We start from the raw sequence: 23,104 nt of genomic DNA on the forward strand, positions 1-23,104 counted from the left end.
CTTTTTTCTTCCTTTCTTCCTTCTCTCTCTTTCTTTTTTCTTCCTTCTCTTTCTTTTCCTTCCTTTCTTCTCTTTCTTTCCTTCCTTTTTCTTCCTTCTCTCTTTCTTTCTTTCTCTTTCTTTTCCTTCCTTCCTTCTCTTTCTTTCTTTTCCTTCCTTCTCTTTCTTTTCCTTCCTTTCTTTTCCTTCCTTCCTTCTCTTTCTTTCTTTTCCTTCCTTCCTTCCTTCTTTCGTGTTGCTTCTGGGCAGACTTTTTGCTCGGGGCCGGCCGCCCTTGCAGCCCGAAGCGATCTCTCCATCCCCGGGAAGGGATGAATCGTGCAAAGCGCCGCGGCGTGAAAGGCAACTCAGCCCAAGGGAGGAGGACAAATTCCCGGCTTTTCCCGGAAAAAAAAATCCCGCTTCCCCCCACCCCCGTTCCCCTTTGATCGAGCAGAGGCATCGCTGCCCCTTCCCCTTCTTGGCTTTTTCTCCACGTCCGGCAAGGAAGCGCGCCTCGCCGCAACCCGCGGGCGGCCGTCCCGGGCGGTTGACGCGGCGCCGAAAGGGTTAACAAGCCAACACGCTCGCCCCGCCCTCACGGTATGACGCCAGCTCCGCCCCCCTCCTCCCCAGGCCTGCGCGTGACGTCGCCGCCGAGCTCGCCGTTCCGTGCCGTCACGTCCGGGAGGCGGAGTCTAGCGCCAGGAGCTGTGGTTTCCGGCTGAGGCGCGGGACCGGAAGGGAAACTATGAGTTGGTGAGTGGGGGTCCCGGTGGGCGCCTCTTCCGCCTCCAGCCCCGCCGGGGAGGAGCGGTGGGGGCGGGAGGGGATTCTTCTTCTTCTGAGACGGCCTCCTGCTCTCTGGCTCCAGGGGGGTTTCCCGTGGAAGAGGCCGAGAGGGGCGGGGGGGGGGTTGGAGGGGCTTCAGCGGGGTTATTAGGGAGAAGCGTCGGGGCACCCGGGTCGCTGACTGTGGTGGGTGGCCGTGGAAGGGAGGAGCCCGTCCGTCGGCCTCAGCAGCTGCAAGGAGCTGTGGGGGTGGTGGGTGCTTTCCATCCTTTCCTGGTGGGAGTGTTTTCTGACGTCCCTGCAGCAGAATTTGGCTTTAGTTGTCCTTTCTTTCTTTCTTTCTTTCTTTCTTTCTTTCTTTCTTTCTTTCTTTCTTTCTTTCTTTCTCTTTTCTGTTTCTTTTTTCCGTCCTTCTTTCTTTTTCATCTTTCTCTCCCTCTTTCTTTTTTCTTTCTCTCTCTTTTTCTTTCTTTCTCTTTCTCTCTTTCTCTTTCTCTCCCGTTTCTTCCTTCCTCTTTCATTCATTCGTTCATTCTTTTTTCTTTCCTTTGCTCTTTCTTTTTTCTTTTCTTTCTTTTCTTTCTTTCTTTCTTCCTTTTCTGTTTCTGTTTCTTTTTTCTTTTTTTCCTTTCTTTCTCTTTTTTCTTTCCTTCTTTTCTGTTTCTCTTTTTTCTTTCTTTCTTCCCCCCCCCCCTCTCTCTCTCACACACACACAGAGGGAGGGGGCTATCTTTACTCTTAAATCAGGCACCCTGTTATGCACTATTGCCTTTGTGTGACCTGACTTTGTGTGCAGGCTATTGCATTGTGCAGTTGCAAAGAACAAGCCTCCTCTTACATGCACAAATATTTATAAACCGAACCCTGCTTGTGTTCGGGTTTTTTTTTGGTGGCATGCAGAAGTTTTTAGGGATTGAGAAAAAAAATCTGTAGAGATTCTCAGTCATCCAGGTCAGGGTTGTCCCAAAGGTGCTTTTTTTTTTCAGGAGGCAACTGGACTTTTTGGGGTTTTTTTTTCTTTTGAACAGGTTTCGCTTTTCATCCAAGAAGCTTTTTCAGTTCTGACTGGATGGGGCGTGGGGGGGTGAAATGGTATTATTTAAAAAAACAGTTGTGCTATTATCCATCAAACCTCAAAAATACACTTTCCCCAAAAGGTTTCCACAATTTTGGCCAATAATGTAAACACCTTGGTTAGTAAAGGATGGTTTCTGGATAGATATTACATCTGAAATAAAGTCATTTCACAAAATGTCACCTTGTGGGGTGATATAAACATTGCTGATTCTTATCTTTAAACCCCTGCATGGCTTGGGCCTGAATTATCCAAGCAGCTTCTGTTTGGTTTCGCTCCCAAGGAGTTTCTAAAACATTTTACTTGCTGAATTCTAGGATATTTTTTTTTGTAAACAACAGAGGCTAAAAACACTAAGTGGGATTAGTATAAAAGTTTATGTCCTTGTTTGCTTTTTAGGAAACCGTAAACACCTGTTTAAAAAAATAGCTATTTGTTTTTGTTATACATTACTATGATTCAACAGTATAAAATTTTTATAGCAATGCATACTTCACAAAAAGATCCCCGATCAAAAGATTTTGATGCTGTTGTTGCATTATAATATTTCATTTTACCCTTTCGGGATGATTACTCCCCCCCACTCCATACAGCAATCTTTCATGTGAAGAAATCCAAGATAAATATTACTGGATCTATATATCATGCTTAAAAAAAGTTTGTCTAATCATGGTTTATTGCAGCAGTCCCCAAGCCTCAGTATGCAGCATGCCAAAAATTGGGCCACACAAAGTGATACCACATCCACAAAACACAAGCAGCATGTGAAACCACACTCCCTCCGGTCCGTGGAAAAAATCTCCCTCCACGGAACTGGTCCCTGATGTACAGACGGTTGGGGGATCACTGGTTTATTGTAAATTATCTGGACTGGCATAGCATCCTTTATCAAAATGAAGCAAACCATATGATGACAGTATAGTGTGAACCTAGTCTTCATTTTTTCCATTTAAATAATACAATGCAATACAATACAATACAATAGCAGAGTTGGAAGGGACCTTGAGGTCTTCTAGTCCAACCCCCTGCCTAGGCAGGAAACCCCATTTCAGACAAATGGCTATCCAACATTTTCCTAAAGACTTCCAGTGTTGGGGCATTCACATCTTCTGGAGGCAAGCTATTCCACTGATTAATTGTTCTAACTGTCAGGAAATTTCTCCTTAGTTCTAGGTTGCTTCTCTTCTTGATTAGTTTCCACCCATTGCTTCTTGTTCTACCCTCAGGTGCTTTGGGAAATATTTGACTCCCTCTTCTTTGTGGCAACCCCTGAGATATTGAAACACTGCTATCATGTCTCCCCTGGTCCTTCTTTTCATTAAACTAGACATACCCAGTTCCTGCAACCGTTCTTCATATGTTTTAGCCTCCAGTCCCTAATCCTCTTTGTTGCTCTTCTCTGCACTCTTTCTAGAGTCTCAGCATCTTTTTTACATTGTGGTGACCAAAAGTGGATGCCGTATTCCAAGTGTGGCCTTAATGCCAATCCCTTAAGTGTTTTAATAATCCTCTTCTTAATTTATTTAACTCTATTAGCTCTATTAATACATTTTCAATATTTTACCTATCTACTTTCATTTCTAATTCTTATATTTATTCTCTAACCATTGATAAAATGATTCCCATATAGTATAGTAATCAGTTTGTTCTTTCTCTTTGATTGCCAATGTTAATCTGTTCATTTCTGCACATTCTAATATTTTCCTAATCACATTCTCCTCTGTAGGAATCTTCACTTTTCCAGTTTTGTGCAAATCTAATTCTAACTGCAGTTATTACATAGATAATCAAACATACATTTTCTTTACTATATGTTTCTGGTAAAATCCCCAACAGAAATAAACGAAATTTCATTTTAATGTGTGCCGCTTAGTTTATACTTAAAGTGACAATGAAGTTAGTCTAAGTCTAAACTTTTAGTTCCAGCCACCTAGAGGGGGATCACACAAAGGTTGTGTGCTGTGAGTAAGCACGCAGTGCACTTGTGTTCCAAACATAAGAAATGTTTTTATTGTTTTAACTTGCCTACAGATTTGTGTTTGCTTTTTTGTCCCACACAATCCTAATCTAGACGTGAGTGGCAGGACAGATTTAAAGATAACAGGGATTACAAGTAGTTCCCGGTTTACAACAAACAATGGGGTTCTGTCCTGAATTTCTGTCACTAAGCAAGGCGAATTGTGCCCAATTGTATGACGAGTTGGTTTTTTTTTGCCACAGTCGTTAAGCGAATATCTGCAGTTAAGTGAACCCTGGGACACTGCATTCATCGTAAATACCGTGTTTCCCCGAAAATAAGACAGGGTCTTATTTTCTTTTGACCCTTGAAATAAGCACTTGGCCTTATTTTCGGGGCGGTCTTATTATTTTTGAGGTGCAGGAAGCTACGAGAGTGGTCACCTCATGGCTGCTGCTGTGTTGCAATATTTTCAGGGCGGGCTTATTTTTGGGGGTGGGCTTATTTTAGTGCATGCGCTCAAAAGCCCTATTGGGCTTATTATCCAGGAGGTCTTATTTTAGGAGAAACAGTGTATGTTAGTGTCCAAAGAGCCAAATTTGTGATGGTTATAAGTGTGAGGACCAGTTGTAAATTACATTCCCCCCCACCCCCCCGGTGCTGTTGCACTTTGAATGGTTGCTAAATGAATGATTGCAAGTCAAGAACTACCTGGAATTGGTTTTTGAACATTACACATGATAATCCTCGTATCTAGGCCATTTCTCAGAAGGGATTGCCGATTTAGAGGGCGTGGAACTTGAAGGAACAACTAGTCCAGTGGTAATTGCGTGCGATTTGCCTTTGAGGGGAAAATGGCGCTCATAATATTAAACATCCCTGCATTCGGGTCTTCTATATGGGTAAGGGGATGTGGTGGACACTTTAATTGATGTGACTTGATTGTCAGGCCTGTAGTTATGTTCTTTTTAGGATCTTTGGCCTGCCACACTTTCTTATAATTTCCTATGTGTTTTAGTAGTGTAGTAGTTGGGAGGGGGGAATAGAAAGGAGTAGGATTGTGGAATGTATTGTTGACATTCTTTTATAGAAGCCAAGGTCATCTTTTGTCTCTGCACCTCGACACCTGACCGGAAGCAGAGGGGTGTAGATGCCAGTGTGGAAGATGGTGATTGGAACATGTGATGGATTTGTGGGTGTGGGGATAGATCATGAACTTTCAACTGGGTGGAATTTCAGGATGTAATTCAGAGTTGGAATTTTCCATAGAGGTGCTAACTTGCCTGTCGAATAAATTGGACCTTTAAGGATGTTTTGCCTTGGACAATGATTTATTTCTGCATGGTATTTAGAACCCTAACATTGATACTTTAAAACCTGTAATAATAGCAATAGCACATAAACTTACACAGTGGTGGGATTCAGCCGGTTTGGTCGAACCAGTTGTTAAATTGCTTTGAATTGTTAAGTTGAAATCCACAAGTTTTAAAGATGCAGAGATTGGAGCCCCCTACCTTAAAGTATGTGTGTGCGTGTGTGCATGTGTGTGTGAGCGATGCTGTATTATCTGCCGGCACCCCTTGCTAGTAAATCTTTAGCTTTTACAAAAAGAATTCTCTTACTGGAGGATCTATGCCTTCTTGAAAGAGATTGCAAATCAACCGTGTTAAACACAGATCATTCCAATCATATCAGGCAGTGTATGTCTTTGCCAAGAGTGATATCTGGAGGATGCCAGATTAAAGAAAGTTGATCTTTAATCTCCTTTGGGGTGTAGATTTGGAATTCTAATTAGAGAACTAAAGCTGCTCATTTTTTTCCCTAAAGTCCTGTGAAGTTCCGTAGTACATTAATTCTATTCCTAGAATCCTACATATCAAATTAGAGCCTGCTGCAATAGATCATTTAAGGAAGTGATCTTGGCACACTTAAAAAATAAATAAACAGAATATCGCCTTGAATAAGGCAATACATACCATGTTTCCCCTAAAATAAGACAGGGTCTTATTTTCTTTTGACACCCCCCCCCCCCAATAAGCACTTGGCCTTATTTTCGGGGAGGTCTTCTTATTATTTTTCAAGGTTTTTATTTATTTATTAATACAAATCTCATTTACATAGTCCATTTTACATCATAGTCTTGTTTTCACTTTCAGCCAAATTATTCTCTTCCATTATTTTTCATCTTTATAATTATTATTTTTTGCTACACAGCCAATATCTTCAATTGCCCCTTCACAGTTTCACCAAATTGTCATTTCTTATTTTCTCCATTGATATATTTTGCTACATAGGTATTTACCTATGTAAATGTTGAAAATTTTCTATTTTTTGGTAAAAGTTGTGAGACCTGGGGGGGGGGCTTCTCCCCCCCCCCCCCGCATGATGTAGCTGTCAAAATCCCTTTTTCCCTGTAAAACTTTTTAAATCAATAAAATTTGGACAATAAAAAAAGATATATTTTGCTACAAACTGTATATCCTATAATTCAATTCTAGAGAGCATTTCTTTCATTTTTTTCTATGTTTAACAATGTACTATAATTTATTTCTTAATTATTTACATAACCATATCAGTCTTACTATTATTTTCTTTAATCTACTAATGTAACTCTTTTTCCCTTTCTTCCTCTTTTAGCCATTTTCTCTTCGGCTCTCAAAAAATTTCACTTTTAATTCTTTTTCTTCTTCTTCTTCCCCTTTCCCCTAACTACTTCTTTTTCTTTTCCCTGTTTTTGTGATTGTTGTCTCTTTTGTTCAGGGTATTTCCTTTTATTATTCTAGTAACTTTCCCCAGGGTTTTCCCTGTTCTCTTATTATTTTTGAGGTGCAGGAAGCGGCAAGCGTGGTCACCTCACGGCTGTTGCTGCGTTACAATAAGGGCTTATTTTCAGGGAAACAGGGTATTATTTATGCATTCTTCAGTTCCAAATACAAATGTGAATTGTTTTTTTTTTTAAACGAAAAGATTGTTTTTTCTCATCTTTGAGAAACGAAATCCCCAAGGGCCGTTGCTTATTTTAAGCATAACACCCATCCCTCCCGGCATTTAAATAAAGGCTTACTAAAAGCCCAGTGCTGCAATTTAGAATACCGATAATCGTGAAATATGTTTGCAGTTGCAGTACACAACACATTATAATAATGAAGTTGTTCTGAGTGTTTCAGTGAAAAAAAAATTGTTCTAATAGTTAACGATAGTAATACAGACGGGACGGGAAGTGCATCAAAATGGATGCATTCCCAAGCTGGTTGGGAAAATCTTATTCTCCACATGGATGTAACATTCATACACTGATTTGGGATTTAAAGAACTCTTAGAAGGTGACATTCTATACATTCTATACAGTGAGGTCCTTTTTGTAGACTTCCTTTGTATACTGATAACTTTTTGGGGAACTGGATAATAGCAAGAAGCTCCAGTGCCTCTTTTCAGTCTTCTTGTAATCAGAAAACTACTTGTATTTTTTGGAGTATAAGACGCACCAGAGTATAAGACGCAGCAAGGGTTTGAAGAGGAAAATTTTTAAAAAAAGTTTTTACACTCTGCAAACCTCCCAATAACGGCCCGTTTTTCACAAAAACGGGCCTTTTTTCCCCAAAAAGGCATGAATAGCCCTTAGGCGGCTTGTAGAGTGCTCCTGGAGGGTTGGGGGGGGGGGCAAAAACGAGCAAGCAACGGCCCGTTTTTTGCTAAAACAGACCTGTTTTTTGTCAAAAAAAGGGCATGGATAGCCTTTAGGAAGCTTATAGAGTGCTGCTGGGGGGGGGGGGTGGCATAAAACAAGCCATTTTTCACTCATTTCTGCCCTCCGCAGCCCCCAGGAGGACTCTGCAAGGCTCCTAAAGCAGGGGTGTCCAAACTTGGGAACTTTAAGACTTGTGGACTTCAACTCCCAGAATTCCCCAGCCAGCCATGCTGGCTGGGGAATTCTGGGAGTTGAAGTCCACAAGTCTTAAAGTTCCCAAGTTTGGACACCCCTGTCCTAAAGGCTCTGCATGGCCATTTTGGTGAAGGGGCGGAGTTTCGGGAGGCAAAAAAATGCTGTATTCAGTGTATAAGACGCACCCAGATTTTCAGCCTCTTTTGAGGGAAAAGGTGTGTCTTATACTCCGAAAAATACGGTACCTTGCCCAGGGGTCTCCAACCAGCTTTGCTGGCTAAGGAATTCTGGGACTTGAAGTCCACAAGTCTTAAAGTTGCCAAGGTTGGAGATCCCTGAGGTCCTAGCCAATTTTGGCTGAGCTTGAAAACTAAGCAATCCGCTTAAAACAGGTACATCTCAAACTTACAGCAGTTGATTTTACTGACCTTTGGAAGTCACAACGGCACTGGGGAAAAAATGACCTATGACCGTTTTTCACACTTAACGACCATTTCAACATCCCCATGGTCATGTGATCAAAACCCAGACGCTTAGCAAATGATTCAGTTCAGTTTATTACCATGTAACACCTAGGTAACATCATCAGTGCTAGGAGGAAGTGGAGTTTGGGAGGAGAGGAGGAGGAGGAGGAGGAAGAAGGGGGGGGGTCCTTGGTGTTCTCCGAGCCTTGCTTGTGTTCTTGCAGATGTTTCCTTACCCAAACTAGGTAACATCATCAGTGCTAGTCTAGGAATGAGCATTGATGATGTTACCTACTTTGGGCAATGAAACATCTACCAAGAAACAAGATCAGAGAGCACCAAGTACCTTTAAAGCCAAAGATGCTTATTTTGTAAGCCCTTGTTCCAGAAACCAGGTTTTAACGTACTATTTGAACCTGATCAAAGATAAGGCGTTTTCCCCACATAGGACCATGGGTATCAGAAACCGAGCGACAGAGTTGGAAGGGACCTTGGAGGTCTTCTAGTCCAACCCCCTGCTCAAGCAGGAGACCCTACACCAGTGATGGCTAATGGGGGGGGTTGCATAACCTCCCCACGCTTGCCCCGCCCGAGACATCCTGCGCTCCCCTGTCTGTGTGCCCCCTCCACATGCATGCGATCCCGCAGATGCGTGCCTTACCCCCACACATCTGTGTGTGTCCCCCCGCCCGCCTGCGCATTCGTGGCAGAGACCCCAAAACCATCTGGCCAGTGGGAGGCGCATGCACATGCACAGTGGAGCTTAGCTGGAATGACCTTTGCAGGGTGTCTGCAAAGAGAGCTCTGTGGGCCACCTGTAGCACAGATGCCATAGGGCATAGGGCAGGGGTGTCCAAACTTGGCAACTTTAAGACTTGTGGACTTCAACTCCCAGAATTCTGGGAGTTGAAGTCCACAAGTCTTAAAGTTGCCAAGTTTGGACACCCCTGGAATAGGGTATCACAGCCCTTCACCATTTCCAAACAAGTGGCTGTCCATTCTCTTCTTTTTTTAAAAAAAGTTTTTTATTCAACAGAAATTAAAATATTGGACACGGTGTAACTGTCCTGGAAAGATCAATGCCATACATTGTGAGATACAAAGTTATACATTATAACCATCATGCTTTTAAACCTTTGATCTATTGCGTATTTGCAAATATAAAAATATTGTATTTCCAACCATATTGCTTTGTTCTAATCCTATACATTTTCTCTAGTATAGTTTCATACATAATTCTAATCGCCATTCTATAAATCTTAGTCATTGTTTATTTTGGGTCTTTCCTTTTTTGTTCCAACAATCGATAAAATTTGTCTCAGTTCCTATAATATTATGATTCGTCTTTATTCTTCAATTCCCACGTCAATTTATCCATTTCAGCACAAGTCAGAATTTTCCTAATTATTTCCCCTTCTTGAGGAATTTCTCTGTTTTTCCAGTTTTGGGCAAAGACCATTCTTGCTGCCATAATAATATGTATTGTTAAATAAATTACCCCCTTGTTATTGTTTATGATTCCCAAAAGAAATAGTTCTGGTGCGAATTCTATTTCCTCTTCGGTTATCTCTATCAGCCACCTTTCCACCAATATTCTTTTGTTTTTTGGCACGGCCACCATGTATGGTAGTACGTGCCTGATTCATGAATACATTTCCAACAATTTGGCGTCTAGTCTCTTCTTAAACGTCTCCAGTGATGGAGAATTCCTGGCTGTTTCCAATCTGGGATGGTCGGAAGAGGGAGGTTGCTTCGTATCTTCAGGTGGGGATTTGGGGAATGACCTCAAATGCCCGGGCCCTTGGAGCACACACGAGCCGCATTCATAAGCAGAGCATTCTTGGGAAGCATGGAGCAGATCTCAGGAAATGTATTTCATTGGAAAAAAATAAGGGATCATTGTCAGAAACTTTGCTTTTTAAAGATGGGCCATTCTTGCCTTCTCTCTGGCTGCTGATTGCGCGTCAGTCCTTGTGCACATGGCGGCCTCCCTTTTTGTACGTGAATGCCAGCGAGATCACACTGCAGAGATCTGCCAGTGTGTAAAAAGCACACAATCACCCTCAGTTCGGTTTGTCAATAGCTGGCAGGGACAGCCTTGACTGCAATGGTCCCTCATTCATGCCAGGGGATACATGCCGCCACTTGTTTGAATGAATTGTCTCATTCATGGAGCGCCGGAATGCCCTACGTCTTCCGATGGGGAAAGGGTCCCGATGACGTCCAGACCCGGTCTGTGGAAGGTCAGTCCCCTCAGCCAAAGATGCAGCAAACTCCGCAGCGGACAAGGCGGTTAAGCCATGAAATTGGGGGGGTGGGGAGGTAGCCTCTATTGTCTACCCCTTGTGTTCCTCAAATGTCACTATAGAAAAAAAAATGCCTTCCTTTTTCTATCACTTTGTATTTTGTAGTGCTGCGCAAAAAGACAGAATGAATGAACTTCACTTCCTCTGTTGAATCTCCAATATTTTCTTTCTGTGGGAGATTCACCACGTCTTAGTTTAATCCGTGCGGGCTGCCTTCCTCCAATAATTGCTTCAGGTCCAGCAAACTTTTGCATCTTGGAATCTTATCTAAAAGTGCTGGCATGTTGATGTGTTAGTTGCGAAGTTGTATCTGGCCCATCTTGACCCCATGGACAATGTTCCTCCAGGCCTTCCTGTCCTCTGCCATCCTCTGGAGTCCAATTAAGCTCACGCTGACTGCTTCGGTGACTCCATCCAGCCACCTCCTTCTCTGTCATCTCCTACTTCTTTTGCCTTCCATCTTTCCCAGCATTAGATTCTTCTCCAGTGAGTCCTTCCTTTTCAATAGGTGGACAAAGTCTTTGAGTTTCCTCTTCAGGATCTGGCCTTCTAAAGAGCAGTGAGGGTTGATCTCCTCTAGGACTGACCGGTTGGATGGCCTTGCAGTCCAAGGGACTCGCAGGAATCTTCTCCAGCACCAAAGTTCAAAGGCCTCCATTCTTTGGTGCTCAGCTTTCCTTATGGTCCAACTTTCACAGTTGTCCATTGCAAATGGGAAAACCATAGACTTGTCTAGATGCACTTTTGTTGGCAGGGTGATGTCTCTGCTTTTTAGTATGCTATCTAGATTTGCCATCGCTTTCCTCCCCAGGAGCAAGCCTCCTTTAATTTCTTGGCTGCAGTCCCCATTTGCAGTGATCTTCGGAGTCCAGGAAAATAAAATTTGTCACTGCCTTCATTTCTTCCCCATTTATTTTCCAAGAATGGAGAGGGCCAGATGCCATGATCTTAGTTTTCTGAATGTTGAGTTTCAAGCCAACTTTTGCACTCTCCTCCTTCACCTGCATCAAGAGGCTCTTTAGTTCCTCTTCGTTTTCTGCCATTAGAGTGGCATCATCTGCAGTTCTGAGGTTGTTGATATTTCTCCCGGCAATGCTGGCATGGAGTGCTCCAAATATCTAGCCATTGCTCCTAACTATTTATCTTGTTTTGGGTCTGGCTCCTGTTTGTTTGTTTGTTTCCATTGTAAATACTGGTACTGGAGAAATAGCAAAAAAAAAAAAGCATGGGAAAAAATAACAGGTGAAGGAAACTGATAATAATTGGATGATTTTTAAGATTTTAAAAATGCCCAGAGTTTAAAATTAAAAACAGTTTTCTGCTGAGCTTCTAAAGAGCATTGATGTGGTTCACACTTTGGGCTAAGCTATACAATGTTTAGTTGGATTTGGTTTAATGTTCTGTGTTAATTGGCCATGCGGTGTATAACCATGATTTTAGAAGTGTTCTATTGGCAAGAAATTTTTGTAATTATGAAGTCACCGGAGTTGAGCTTTCTGTTATGATGTTATTAATTTGTGATTTTATTCCTTAGCGTTAGAGAAACTGTGGCTTAGCACAAATGTGAATTCAGATTTATCTATGGAGATTCTCAATCATGGTTGTCCCAAAGAGGCAACTGGACTTTCTTGCTTTTCTTTGAAGATGTTTCGCTTCTCATCTAAGAAGCTTCTTCAGCTCTGACTGGATGATGGGGAATGGAAGGATTTATATCCCTTGCAGACAGCTGGTCACCTGCGTCCTTTCAGAGGGTCACTGAAGCACTTTGAGATTTATCTATGTCTTCAGGGTCACCTACGTTGTGCTCCTGGTTCCTGTAGTCTGGAAATCCATTCCTCCTCCCACACCACTCAAAGGGTCTTCATCCCAAATTGTATGGCTAAAAGTCTGTAGAGATTCTCCATCATCCAGGTCAGGGTTGTCCCAAAGCTGCTTTTTCAGGAGGCAACTGGACTCTCTTGTTTTTTTTTTCTTTTGAAGATGTTTCACTTCTCATCCAAGAAGCTTCTTCAGTTCTGACAGGATAGTGGGGAATGGAAGGATTTATATTCCTTGTAGACAGCTGGTCATTTGCATCCTCTTAGAGAGTCGTTGAGGCCACTTGGAGGTTTGTCTGTGTTCTCAAGGTGAACTAAATGGTGCAGAGTTGTGTTGCGCCTTCTTGGAAATTGTTGAAAGGACTGTGTTGTAGACTGGAAATAGACAGTGTCATATCCCTCCTCCTCTGTTGAGAGAGGGCTGTTCAATTTTGACAACAGATGCCCTCTTTGACCCCTCTTTCAAACTAGTCCAAAATGTGGACTTTGCTGTCTTCAAAAGAGCAGCCTTTGCCTTTTAAATGCAGATGGGCTGCCGAATCTTCTCCTGATGGGTTTGTTCTCTTTTGTTGTTGTTAGTTGCAAAGTTGTGTCCGACCCATCGCGACTCCATGGACAACGTTCCTCCAGGCCTTCCTGTCCTCTACCATCTTCTGGAGTCCATTTAAGCTCATGCCGACTGCTTCAGTGGCTCCATCCAGCCACCTCCTTCTCCGTCGTCCCCTTCTTCTTTTGCTCTCCATCGTTCCCAGCATTGGGCTCTTCTCCAGGGAGTCCTTCTTCCTTCTCATTAGGTGGCCAAAGTCTTTGAGTTTCCTCTTCAGGATCAGGCCTTCTAAAGAGCAGTCAGGGTTGATCTCCTCTAGGACTGACCGGTTGGATGGCCTTGCAGTCCACGGGACTCGCAGGAGTCTTCTCCAGCACCAGAGTCCAAAGGCCTCCATTCTTTGGCGCTCAGCCTTCCTTATGGTCCAGCTTTCACAAGCCTCCTTAGGGGGAACATTCCCAAAACAACCACCCACCCCACTTAAACAAGGCTTCTGTTCTTACTAACAGCTGTGTCATCTCTAGCAACCAACTGTCTTACTTGTTCAGTGTAGCCAGCTGAAAAACGGGATCGAGAATTGCTTCACACGGTTTAAGTTGGATTAAGCTTTAATTAATGCCTGTAAGAGCACTTGATTGCAATTAGGAGATGGGTGTAACTGCCCTGAGATGCAGATCTTTTCTCCTCCCTTACCGCCTCTCCTCCTAAGACTTTCATCATCATCATCATCATCATCATCATCATCATCATCATCATTCTCATAAAAGACCTTCCTATGTAAGTAGGCCTGGCCTGTTACAGGGATATACATGGAGGATTGGTCTGGCTTAAGAACGTGTTGCATTTGTGCCAAGGGTCTCTAGGGTTTGGCTCTCTTACATGCTGGGGGAGAAGGTGAGAGATGACTACCTCCTCAAGAACAAATCCTGGATCCAAAGATACCATGTTTCCCTGAAAATAAGATAGGGACTTATTTTCTTTTGACCCCCGAAATAAGCGCTTGGCCTTATTTTCGGGGAGGTCTTATTATTTTTGAGGTGTAGGAGGCGGCAAGCGTGGGCACCTCATGGCTGCTGCTGTGTTGCAATATTTTCAGGGAGGGCTTATTTTCGGGGGAGGGCTTATTTTTGCACATGCGCACAAACGGCCAATTGGGCCTTTTATCCGGGAAGGTCTTATTTTCAAGGAAACAGGGTACACAAACCATTTCGAAAGGGTGTTGATGTAAAAAAGGGGTGTCAAACTCAAGGCCCGGGGGCCGAATCTGGCTTGCGGGGTGCTTAGATCTGGTCTCTGGAGCCAGCCTGTTAACAGCAGAGGACTGCGCCCCTCTCCGGGCCTATTTTCCCTGGCAAAGGGGTATCAAAACAAGCTAAGAACAAAACAAAGGGTGAAATGTTTCCCCTCTTGCATTTGAGCATCCAAGAAGGGACAGGAAAGGAGAAAAGGAAAGAGGAAAAACAAAGAAAAATACGGGGAAAAAGGAAGGAAGGAAGGAAAAAAAAGGAAAGAGGGGAAAGAAGAAGAAAAGAGAATGAAGAGGGAAGGAAAAAAGGAAGGAAGGAAGGAAGATTATAATGAAAGTGAGGGAGGGTCTTATGAAAGTCCTGCCTTAGCACTTGGCCACCACAGGTACCCCTGACACAACTTCTGTGTCACGCCCACCACGGCCACGGCCACCCGCTTCCGCCCATGCCCCCCCCCCGGCTCTCCGAGGTCAAACACAACCCTGATGCGGCCCTCAATGAAATCATGTTTGACACCCTGATGTCAAACTGTCTGTATTTTCTGCTCCTGCTTCTCTCCGGGGCATTGAAACAGATATTCCTACAGGTTCTTACCTATCGAGAATCAAGCAGTCTTCATTTTTTGGCATCTCCTGAAGCCTTGGGGCACGGGTCTCCAAATTTGGCAACTTTAAGACTTGTGGGCTTCAATTCCCAGAATTCCCCAGCCAGCCAGCCATGCTGGGCGAGTCAATTTCTGAGAGTTGAAATACGCAAGTCTTAAAAATTGACAAGTTTGGAGAGCGCTGGGTTAGGGCATGGATGGAAAGAATGGCATTTCTTAAAATTTCAGCAGTTTTAAGATAGGTGGACTTCAGCTCCCCAAATTATCCAGCTGCCACGACTGGGAGTTAGAAGTCCAGACATCTTAATGTTGCTGAGAGTGAGTGACACTGCTTTAGAGCAGGGGCAACTTTAAGGCTTGTGGACTTCAACTCCCAGAATTCCTCAGCCAGCAAAGTTGCCAACCTTGGCAACTTTAAGACTTGTGGACTTCAATTCCCAGAGTTCCTCACCCAGCAAAGCAAAGCTGGCTGAGGAACTCTGGGAGTTGAAGTCCACAAGTCTTAAAGTTGCCAAGGTTGGAGACCCCTGCTCTGAAGTCTCTCACAATTAGAAAATGAAGGGTTAGTAGTAGCTGCTGTCTTTTTTTTTTTTTTGCATTAAGCATCTGGCAGCTTAATCCTGTGAGAAAAGAAACAGCCACCAGAAGCCAAAAGGCTAAAATCTGGTTCCGTTCCCTGCAGAAAATGTGAGCCAATTCTTAATTTGCCAATATGAAAGGAAAAATAACAGAAATGACTTCCTACCTCCTTTTAGGAGTCTATATGGGTAATGTCTCTCCATTCCCATAGGTGATCACTTCCTGTCTGATAAAACTGATAATATTCTACGTCCTCTTTCTGTTTAATTTGCATTGTCAATCTATCCATTTCTGCATAATCTAGTATTTTCTCGTGGTATATCTTCATTTTTCCAGTATTGGGCAAAAAAGCATTGTTTTTTAAGGTGGGGTGTCAGGGTTCTGACGGATGCCCTAATTAACTCATAAGCTTCAAGCTAAATTTCAAAAGAAATCCAGTTATTTGTCAGGCGCAACATTCTGCACTGTTCCCATTTGAGGTCAAGTCTGCTGCACGTGATTTACGATTCATCTGTGACCCTGTTTCCCCCCTCCCAAACTCCTCCCAGAATGTGTCATAAATCACATTGCCCAATGAGTCACTTTTGCAGATTGTAAAACCACGCCTTTCAGGCCAGCTCCTGTAATCCGAAATCCAACTTGAGGAAGGTATGCGTGGTATGTGATTCTTATGTAGCTGTTGGGGTCCGCTGGCGGCCTGCGGAGCTGGTAGCAGAGCCGGACAGTGAGGAGGTTGGGGAGGAATATGAGCCAGTTTTGGAGTCTGGGGAAGGCTCGGACGAGGGCTCTGTGTCGGAGGCAGAGAGGGGGCCAAGGCCATTTGGAAGTGATGTGCTGCCTCCGGAGTCTGACATCAGCGAGGCAGAAGAACAGTGTGAGCCTGTTCCCAGTGTGTGCATGGACAGAGCTGCCAGAAGGCAAGAACAATTAAGACAAAAGGGGTGATTTGGGAGTAAGGCTTGGAGATGATTGGCCCCTCCCATAAGACATAAAGGAGGAGCAAACGGATATGAGCCTTTGCAGGAAACAATTTTGTTCGTTCTGGTGGTTTCAAACTATGAGAAGCTCCATTTGACTCTGTGCTCCGTTTGGCCTTGCAAAACTAATTGGCAGTTAGGTATCTGGCAGTGTTTCAAGGGAGATAAAGGTGGGTACTTATCAGCCTTATCCTGAAAGACTGTGGCAGACTTCTGACGGACTCTTCACAGACTGTTTGTGAATCATTACGGGCTGTGAATGACCATAGTTCACAGCCATTTCAATAAAAGAGGGTTTTGGGGACTAAGTGTTGTGGCCCAGCAGCGGCTGGCTGAGCTGTTGGTAAACTCTGACAGCGATGACCATTATGAGACTGCTCTGGAGGATGAAGAAGACTCTGGAGGGTATTTGGAGTCAGAGCAGGAACTAGAAAGGCGTGTTGGCCACCTGGTGGCATCTGAGTCAGGGAGCAGTGAGGAGGAACAGAGGGAGGTTGTCCCTGATGTGCTTGTGCGTAGAGCTGAGAGGAGAAGGGAGCAGCTGTGGAGAAGACATCATAGAAGGAAATAGGGACAGCTGGCTATGGTTGTGGCCCCTCCCAAAGAGTTTATAGGTGGAGCGACGGGAGGGGAATCTTTGCAGGAAACAACAGTCCATTTCACTAGCCGTTGAGAAAGCATTCCGTAAGTCTAATCTTGGTTTCTTGAAGATAGCGTTCTAGGCTCCTAGCCAAGGGGTTTTTTATCTCTGTAATTAGTTGTGGCAGACAGCCAAGCCTGTGTCTGCATATTCATTAGAATCATGGGACAGAACAGTTTGTTTCCTGCCTTAAAACAAAAGCTGTAAATATCATCACCATGGAGCAGCTACTGGCCGAAAACGTGCAACTTTTGCAACAGGTGGCTATGTTGGCTGCCCAGGTGGCACAGCTCCAAGCTCACCCAGCTCCACCCCCACCTCGGAGGAAATGCCCAGTTGCAGTGCTTGATAAATTCGATGGCAACCAAGCCATTTTTCCAGCTTTCTTGGGACAATGCCAGCTATTTATCAGTTTGAGAGCAGAGGATTTCCCCACTGACCGAAATAAAGTGGGGTTTATGATTAGCTTACTCTCCGGCTCCGCAGCTCGTTGGGCGATACCACTGCTGGTCCAGGCTAGCTCTTTGCTGGATGACTTCAGGGGGTTCTGTGACCACCTCCGGTTAATTTATGAGGACCCCATTAAGACGGAGATGGCTACCCGACGTCTGAAGACTCTGCAGCAGGGCCGGGGTTCCTTGCAGGACAACATTAGTGAATTTAGGCTACTAAGCCAGGATTCAGCTTGGAATGAGGCAGCCCTCATGGACACATTTGAGGATGGGTTGTCAGAAGAATTGTAGGATGAGCTGGTGTGTGTGGATAGGCCACCGAATTTCAAAACGTTGGTCCACCTCTGTCTCCGGATTGATGCTCGGTTGCAGAGGTGGGGAGTTCGCTGCATGTCGCAGGAGAACAGGGTGGTTCCGACCATGCGTGAGACGCCAACTGCACAGGAGAAGCCCATGGAATTAGGTGCAGCCAAACCCTCTCTCGTCGATAACGGAGAAAGACAGACTGTGCTTAGGGGGGGTTGTGTTTTTATTGTGGGAAACCTGGCCACTTGGCAACCTTTTGCCCCAAGAAGAGATGAGGGGCGTCAGTTACTGGACCTACACCCCAGACCCAGAACAATTTGTCGGGAAAGTTCCTCAAGCCCGATCTAAGGGAGACCTTGGGTCGGGCGCGCATCAATTCAGAGCCATGTTCAGAGACAGTGACTTATGGGCCGCCCCGACACCTGATCCTGGCATCCCGAATAGTCCTGTCCAGTAGCCCACAGGGGATTCTGGCGCATGCTCTCGTCAACTCCAGGGCTACCATGAACTTCATGGATGAGGCGCTTGCGACCAGGTATGCGGTCCCTCTGTGTCAGCATAGATCCTCCTATGCTTGTGGAGACCATTGACGGACCATTGACGGCCATTCTGTCTGGGCCTATCAACGCCGCCATGCAACCCTTGCACTTGGTCATCGGGGCTCAGGAGAAAGCCGTCCAGTTCTACATTACCTCTAGCCTGCATTTTCCTGTGGTCTTGGGCTTGGCTTGGCTTCGGGCGCACGACCCACAGATCTACTGGTCCCAGAACCTTGTCACCTTTCCAGCCTTGCAATGTGTGAACTACGCCCGTCATGTCTCTGCAGGCCAGCTGCTGAGTCCAGCTGGGGTGTCCTTGCCTTCTGACATAGCAGATTTTGCAGACGTGTTCAGTGAATAAGAAGCAGACCAATTGCCACCGCACCTGCCATATGATTGTCCCATTGATTTGATTCCGGAAGCGCTGCTCCCTGTGAGTCGTTTGTATTTGATGTCAGACCCGGAGTTGGCCACATTGCGGGACTTTTTGGACAAAAACCTAGCTCAGGGTTTTATCAGACCCTCATCTTCACCATTGTCTGCCCCGGTTTTGTTCGTCAAAAAGACCGGAGATTTGAGACTCTGTTGTGACTATTGTAGGCTCAATGCTATCATGGTGCGCAATCGATATCCTCTGGCCCCTATTCCTGAACTGTTGGAGCGGCTCAGAGAGGCTAAGGTGTTCACCAAATTGGATCTCTGTGGAGCCTACAATCTTGTCCGGATCTGACCTGGGGATGAATGGAAAACGGCATTCGGCACCAGGTACAGGCATTTTGAGTACACGGTCATGCCTTTTGGACTGACCAATGCCCCTACCATCTTCCAACATTTTATGAACGACATCTTCCGGGACCTTTTGGATCAGTTTGTCATCATTTATCTCAATGACATCTTGATTTACTCGTCCTCCCGGGAGAGCCATCGGCAGCACCTACGCCTGGTCCTACAACTGCTCCGTGAGAATCGCTTGTATGCAAAACTGGAGAAGTGCCAGTTTTGGCAGTCCACCATTGAGTTCCTGGGACATCGTATCTCTCCTGAAGGCATTGCGATGGAGCTGGGCAAGGTGGAGTCTTTGCATAGTTGGCAACCTCCTCGGAGAGTGAACGATGTCCAGCGACTCCTTGGGTTTGCCAACTACTATCAGACCTTTATCCCCGGCTTTGCTTCCTTGACTGCGCCTCTCACTCAGCTCCTGCAGAAAAAAGTTCCGTTTCACTGTGGGAGCCCTGAGCACCATGCGTTCCAGGCCTTGAAGCAGACCTTCATGAAAGAGCCCAGTTTGAAGTATCCTGACCCCCACCGTCCATTTGTAGTGGAGGCGGATGCATCCAATATCACTGCGGGAGCGCTGTTACTTCAGGCTCACACCTCCGGCGGTACCCTTTTTCCTTGCGCTTATTACTCGCGTAAACTCAATTCTTCTGAGCACAATTATACCATTTGGGAGAAGGAGTTACTAGCCATTAAGGTGGCGTTTGAGGCTTGGAGGCATCATCTAGACGGAGCCAGGCATCAGATTGAAGTCCGGACGGACCATAGGAATTTGGAATTTCTGAAGACCGCACGGAAATTGACAAGCGCCAGATCCGGTGGTCCCTTTTTTTTTTTGCACGGTTCAATTTCCACATGACGTACATCCCCAGTGTGCACAACCAAAGGGCAGATGCCCTATCAAGGAAACCCAAGGATTCGTGTACCAAAGACCTGATTCCACCCCAGACAGTTTTGCCCATAGAGTCCTTCTCCGCGGTTCATGAGCCTGTGGACTGATGGCCCCAGATACGGGAAGCGCAGCGGCATGACAATTGGGTGGAACAACGGAAGGCAGAGGTGGGGCCTGCTTCCTCATTGACATTCACCGATGAACTTTTGCATACCGAGACAGACTCTATGTGCCAGCGCGACCCCTCTGGGAACTTATTCTATCCCAGTGCCATGATAATCCTGCGGCGGGGCACTTTGGCCTCTTCAGTACGAAGTTGCCAGGATCCGGGATTCCCGATGGCTGAAAGGACGGTTCCAATATCTGGTGGAATGGAAAGGCCGAGAGCCGGAGGATGTTACCTGGGAGGATGCAACCTCCGTGCACGGACCTGCTTTGGTGCAGGCCTTCCATGAACAATTTCCAGCTAAGCCACACCCTGAGCATCAGACCCGGGGGAAGCGCCTGCAGTGAGGGATAGTGTTGTGGCCCAGCAGCGGCTGGCTGAGCTGTTGGTGGACTCTGACAGCGATGACCATTATGGGACTGCTCTGGAGGATGAGGAAGACTCTGGAGGGTGTTTGGAGTCAGAGCAGGAACTAGAAAGGCCTGTTGGCCACCTGGTGGCATCTGAGTCAGGGAGCAGTGAGGAGGAACAGAGGGAGGTTGTCCCTGATGTGCTTGTGCGTAGAGCTGAGAGGAGAAGGGAGCAGCTGTGGAGAAGACATCATAGAAGGAAATAGGGACAGCTGACTATGGTTGTGGCCCCTCCCAAAGAGTTTATAGGTGGAGCGATGGGAGGGGAATCTTTGCAGGAAACAACAGTCCATTTTACTAGCCATTGAGAAACAATTCCGTAAGTCTAATCTTGGTTTCTTGAAGATAGCGTTCCAGGCTCCTAGCCAAGGGGTTTTTTATCTCTGTAATTAGTTGTGGCAGACAGCCAAGCCTGTGTCTGCATATTCATTAGAATCATGGGACAGAACACTAAGTGTGTGATTTTTACTGTCTCAGTAGATGCTGAACTCCTCCCATCAGGCCTCCCCACTTCCTGTCCATGGCAATTCGAGAACAGACCCTGATTGCTTTGCAAGTTGACATGGGGTTTCGTTTGTTTGTGTCTCCGGTGTCTTGCTTTCTAAGTTTTTGATGTTCTCTTGTCCTGAGCTCTGAGTGCTAACCTTGTTGGTTCCATTTTCCGCTTTCCACTCAAGTGGAGAGGCACTTTTTTAAAAACAGCGATCTGCTTTCAGCCTTTTAAAGCGCCATTTGCAGCCTGCGCATGGGGGGGGGGGGACCTGCGAGGAGCGTATAGTTTCTGTGGCGAAAAGGGGGCCGTTACACTTTCTGTCACTCGCTCTACAAGTATCTAATAGCAGGGCGAAGTAATTTGAGTTTCCTGGAGTTATGGAATAAGTGCATTTAAAGCAAATGCTCAACCTGGATTAATTCTGTAGCTTTCTACCTCCAGTAGGCAAAGTTGAAAGCTATTTTTTTTTAAAAAAAAAAGACAGCAGGAATCGAACTGGAAAAAAAAGTGGAGACAAGGAGAGTTTTTAAGCATCGCAATGGTGGTTTTTTTTTTTATGCTTCCACAATGGCTGCTGTGTTTACTCTGGCAATAAAGCCGAAAATGCACACTGTGAATGTAGCTGCATTATATAAAGGCCTGTTCATGTAGCTCATTAATCAATAATTGGCTTTCATATTCCATGGTTTGGTCTTTATCCTAGAGACCAGCTGGCAAGAACTTATGTAAACTGGAATGAATGCTTGTGTTAATTTTAAGATCAGGGGTATGTATATGGAGAGCAAGCATGCAAAACACACACACGCAACACTTTGGAATTCTTCAATTTGTTTTGATTTGCGTAGTCTCCCCCCCCCCCCCATGAATTCCCAAATAAATGTAGATGAACAGATTAGTTGGAAGGGACCTTGTAGGCCAGTGTTTCTCAACCTTGATGACTTTAAAGTCCTGTGGACTTCAACTCCCAGAATCCCCCAGTCTGGGAGTTGAAGTCCACAGGACTTTAAAGTCGCCAAGGTTGAGCAACAATGTTGTAGGCCATCTAGTCCAACACCCCGCCGAAGCAGGAGACCCTTCATCAATGATGGCTAGCCTCTTTGTTGTTGGGTGCCAAAAATGTGAGGGCGCGCACACAATAGCAGGCGTGCGTGCCGGCACCCATAATGCAACCCCCCACACATGTGCATGTGCATGCCCTCACAACCCCCACATGCTCCCCCCACCCCCACGCACTGCACTACTCGCCTCTAAGCTGAGCTTGGTATTTCCTGGGGGGGGGGGACTGGGGGAGGTCATTTTCACCCTCCCCAGGCTCCAGGAAAGCTTCCGGAGGCTGGGGAGGATGAAAAATGGGCCCAACAGGCTAACCGGAAGTTCAGAAACGAACTTCCCATTGGCCTGTTGGGCCCATTTTTCACTCCGCAGGCTCCCGAGGTCTTCCTGGAAGGCTGAAATTCAGCTGGCTACTACTATTCCAGGTAGCATAGTATTCTGTATCTCCTTTTATCTTTCATTTTTTAGTGTTAGTCTGTCCATTTTCACACAGACTAGTATCTTCCTTATCATGTCCTCCCCTCAAGGGGTGTTTTCGCTCTTCCACTGCTACACAAACACTATCCTTCCTGTGGTCAAGATGTGTCATATTAGGTATCTTGTCCCTTTATCATAGCCATCTGATATAATGCCTAATAAAAATAATTCTGGCTTAAACTCTAGACGTTGTCTAACCATTTTTTCTAACCACGTCAATTTGTATCCAAAATTTCCTTGCCTTTATACAGGTCCACCACATGTGGTAGTATGTGCCAGGTATTTGCTTACATTTCCAACAGTTTGGGGGCATATTGCTAATCAATTTAGCCAATCTTGGCTGGGGGCAGATGCCACTTCTAAAGGTGCTCATGTGTGTTTAAGTTACAAAACTTGTAATAGGAGTTAAGCAGTTGTAAAAAGCGATATAATTACGTTCAAAGCCATTATACTATGGCCTTCAGTACGTTGGTTAAAGTAGCTTCAGTAGGAGAGAGTATTACAAAGGTTTTCAGAAGCAAAGTGTAGGTCCGGCTACTATACCCTTTCATAGTATTATGGCATCTAGCTAGCTAGACCAATCCTAGGCCTAGGTACTCTTGTTTCCCTGAAAATAAGACGTCCCCAGATAATAAGCCCAATCGGGCTTTTGAGCCTATGCGCTAAAATAAG

At 45.2% G+C, this 23,104-nt stretch overlaps 1 protein-coding gene across 2 annotated transcripts in view; it reads left to right on the top strand.

Moving 5' to 3' along the window:
• Positions 1 to 610: 610 nt before the first annotated feature.
• The window catches only part of BIN3 (bridging integrator 3), a 177,000-nt gene continuing 154,506 nt past the window's right edge, over positions 611 to 23,104 (top strand). For both annotated transcript variants that reach the window (XR_014176026.1, XM_081960820.1), the window contains exon 1: positions 611 to 738. Coding sequence is in view for 1 of the 2 variants with exons in the window: in XM_081960820.1 (XP_081816946.1) it covers positions 731 to 738 (8 nt within the window). In the remaining variant the exon portion in view is untranslated. The remainder of the gene's footprint in view (positions 739 to 23,104) is intronic.

This window comes from Natrix helvetica (genome assembly GCF_964273705.1).
Source record: "Natrix helvetica genome assembly, chromosome: 8".
In the NCBI taxonomy this organism is placed as follows: domain Eukaryota; kingdom Metazoa; phylum Chordata; class Lepidosauria; order Squamata; family Natricidae; genus Natrix; species Natrix helvetica.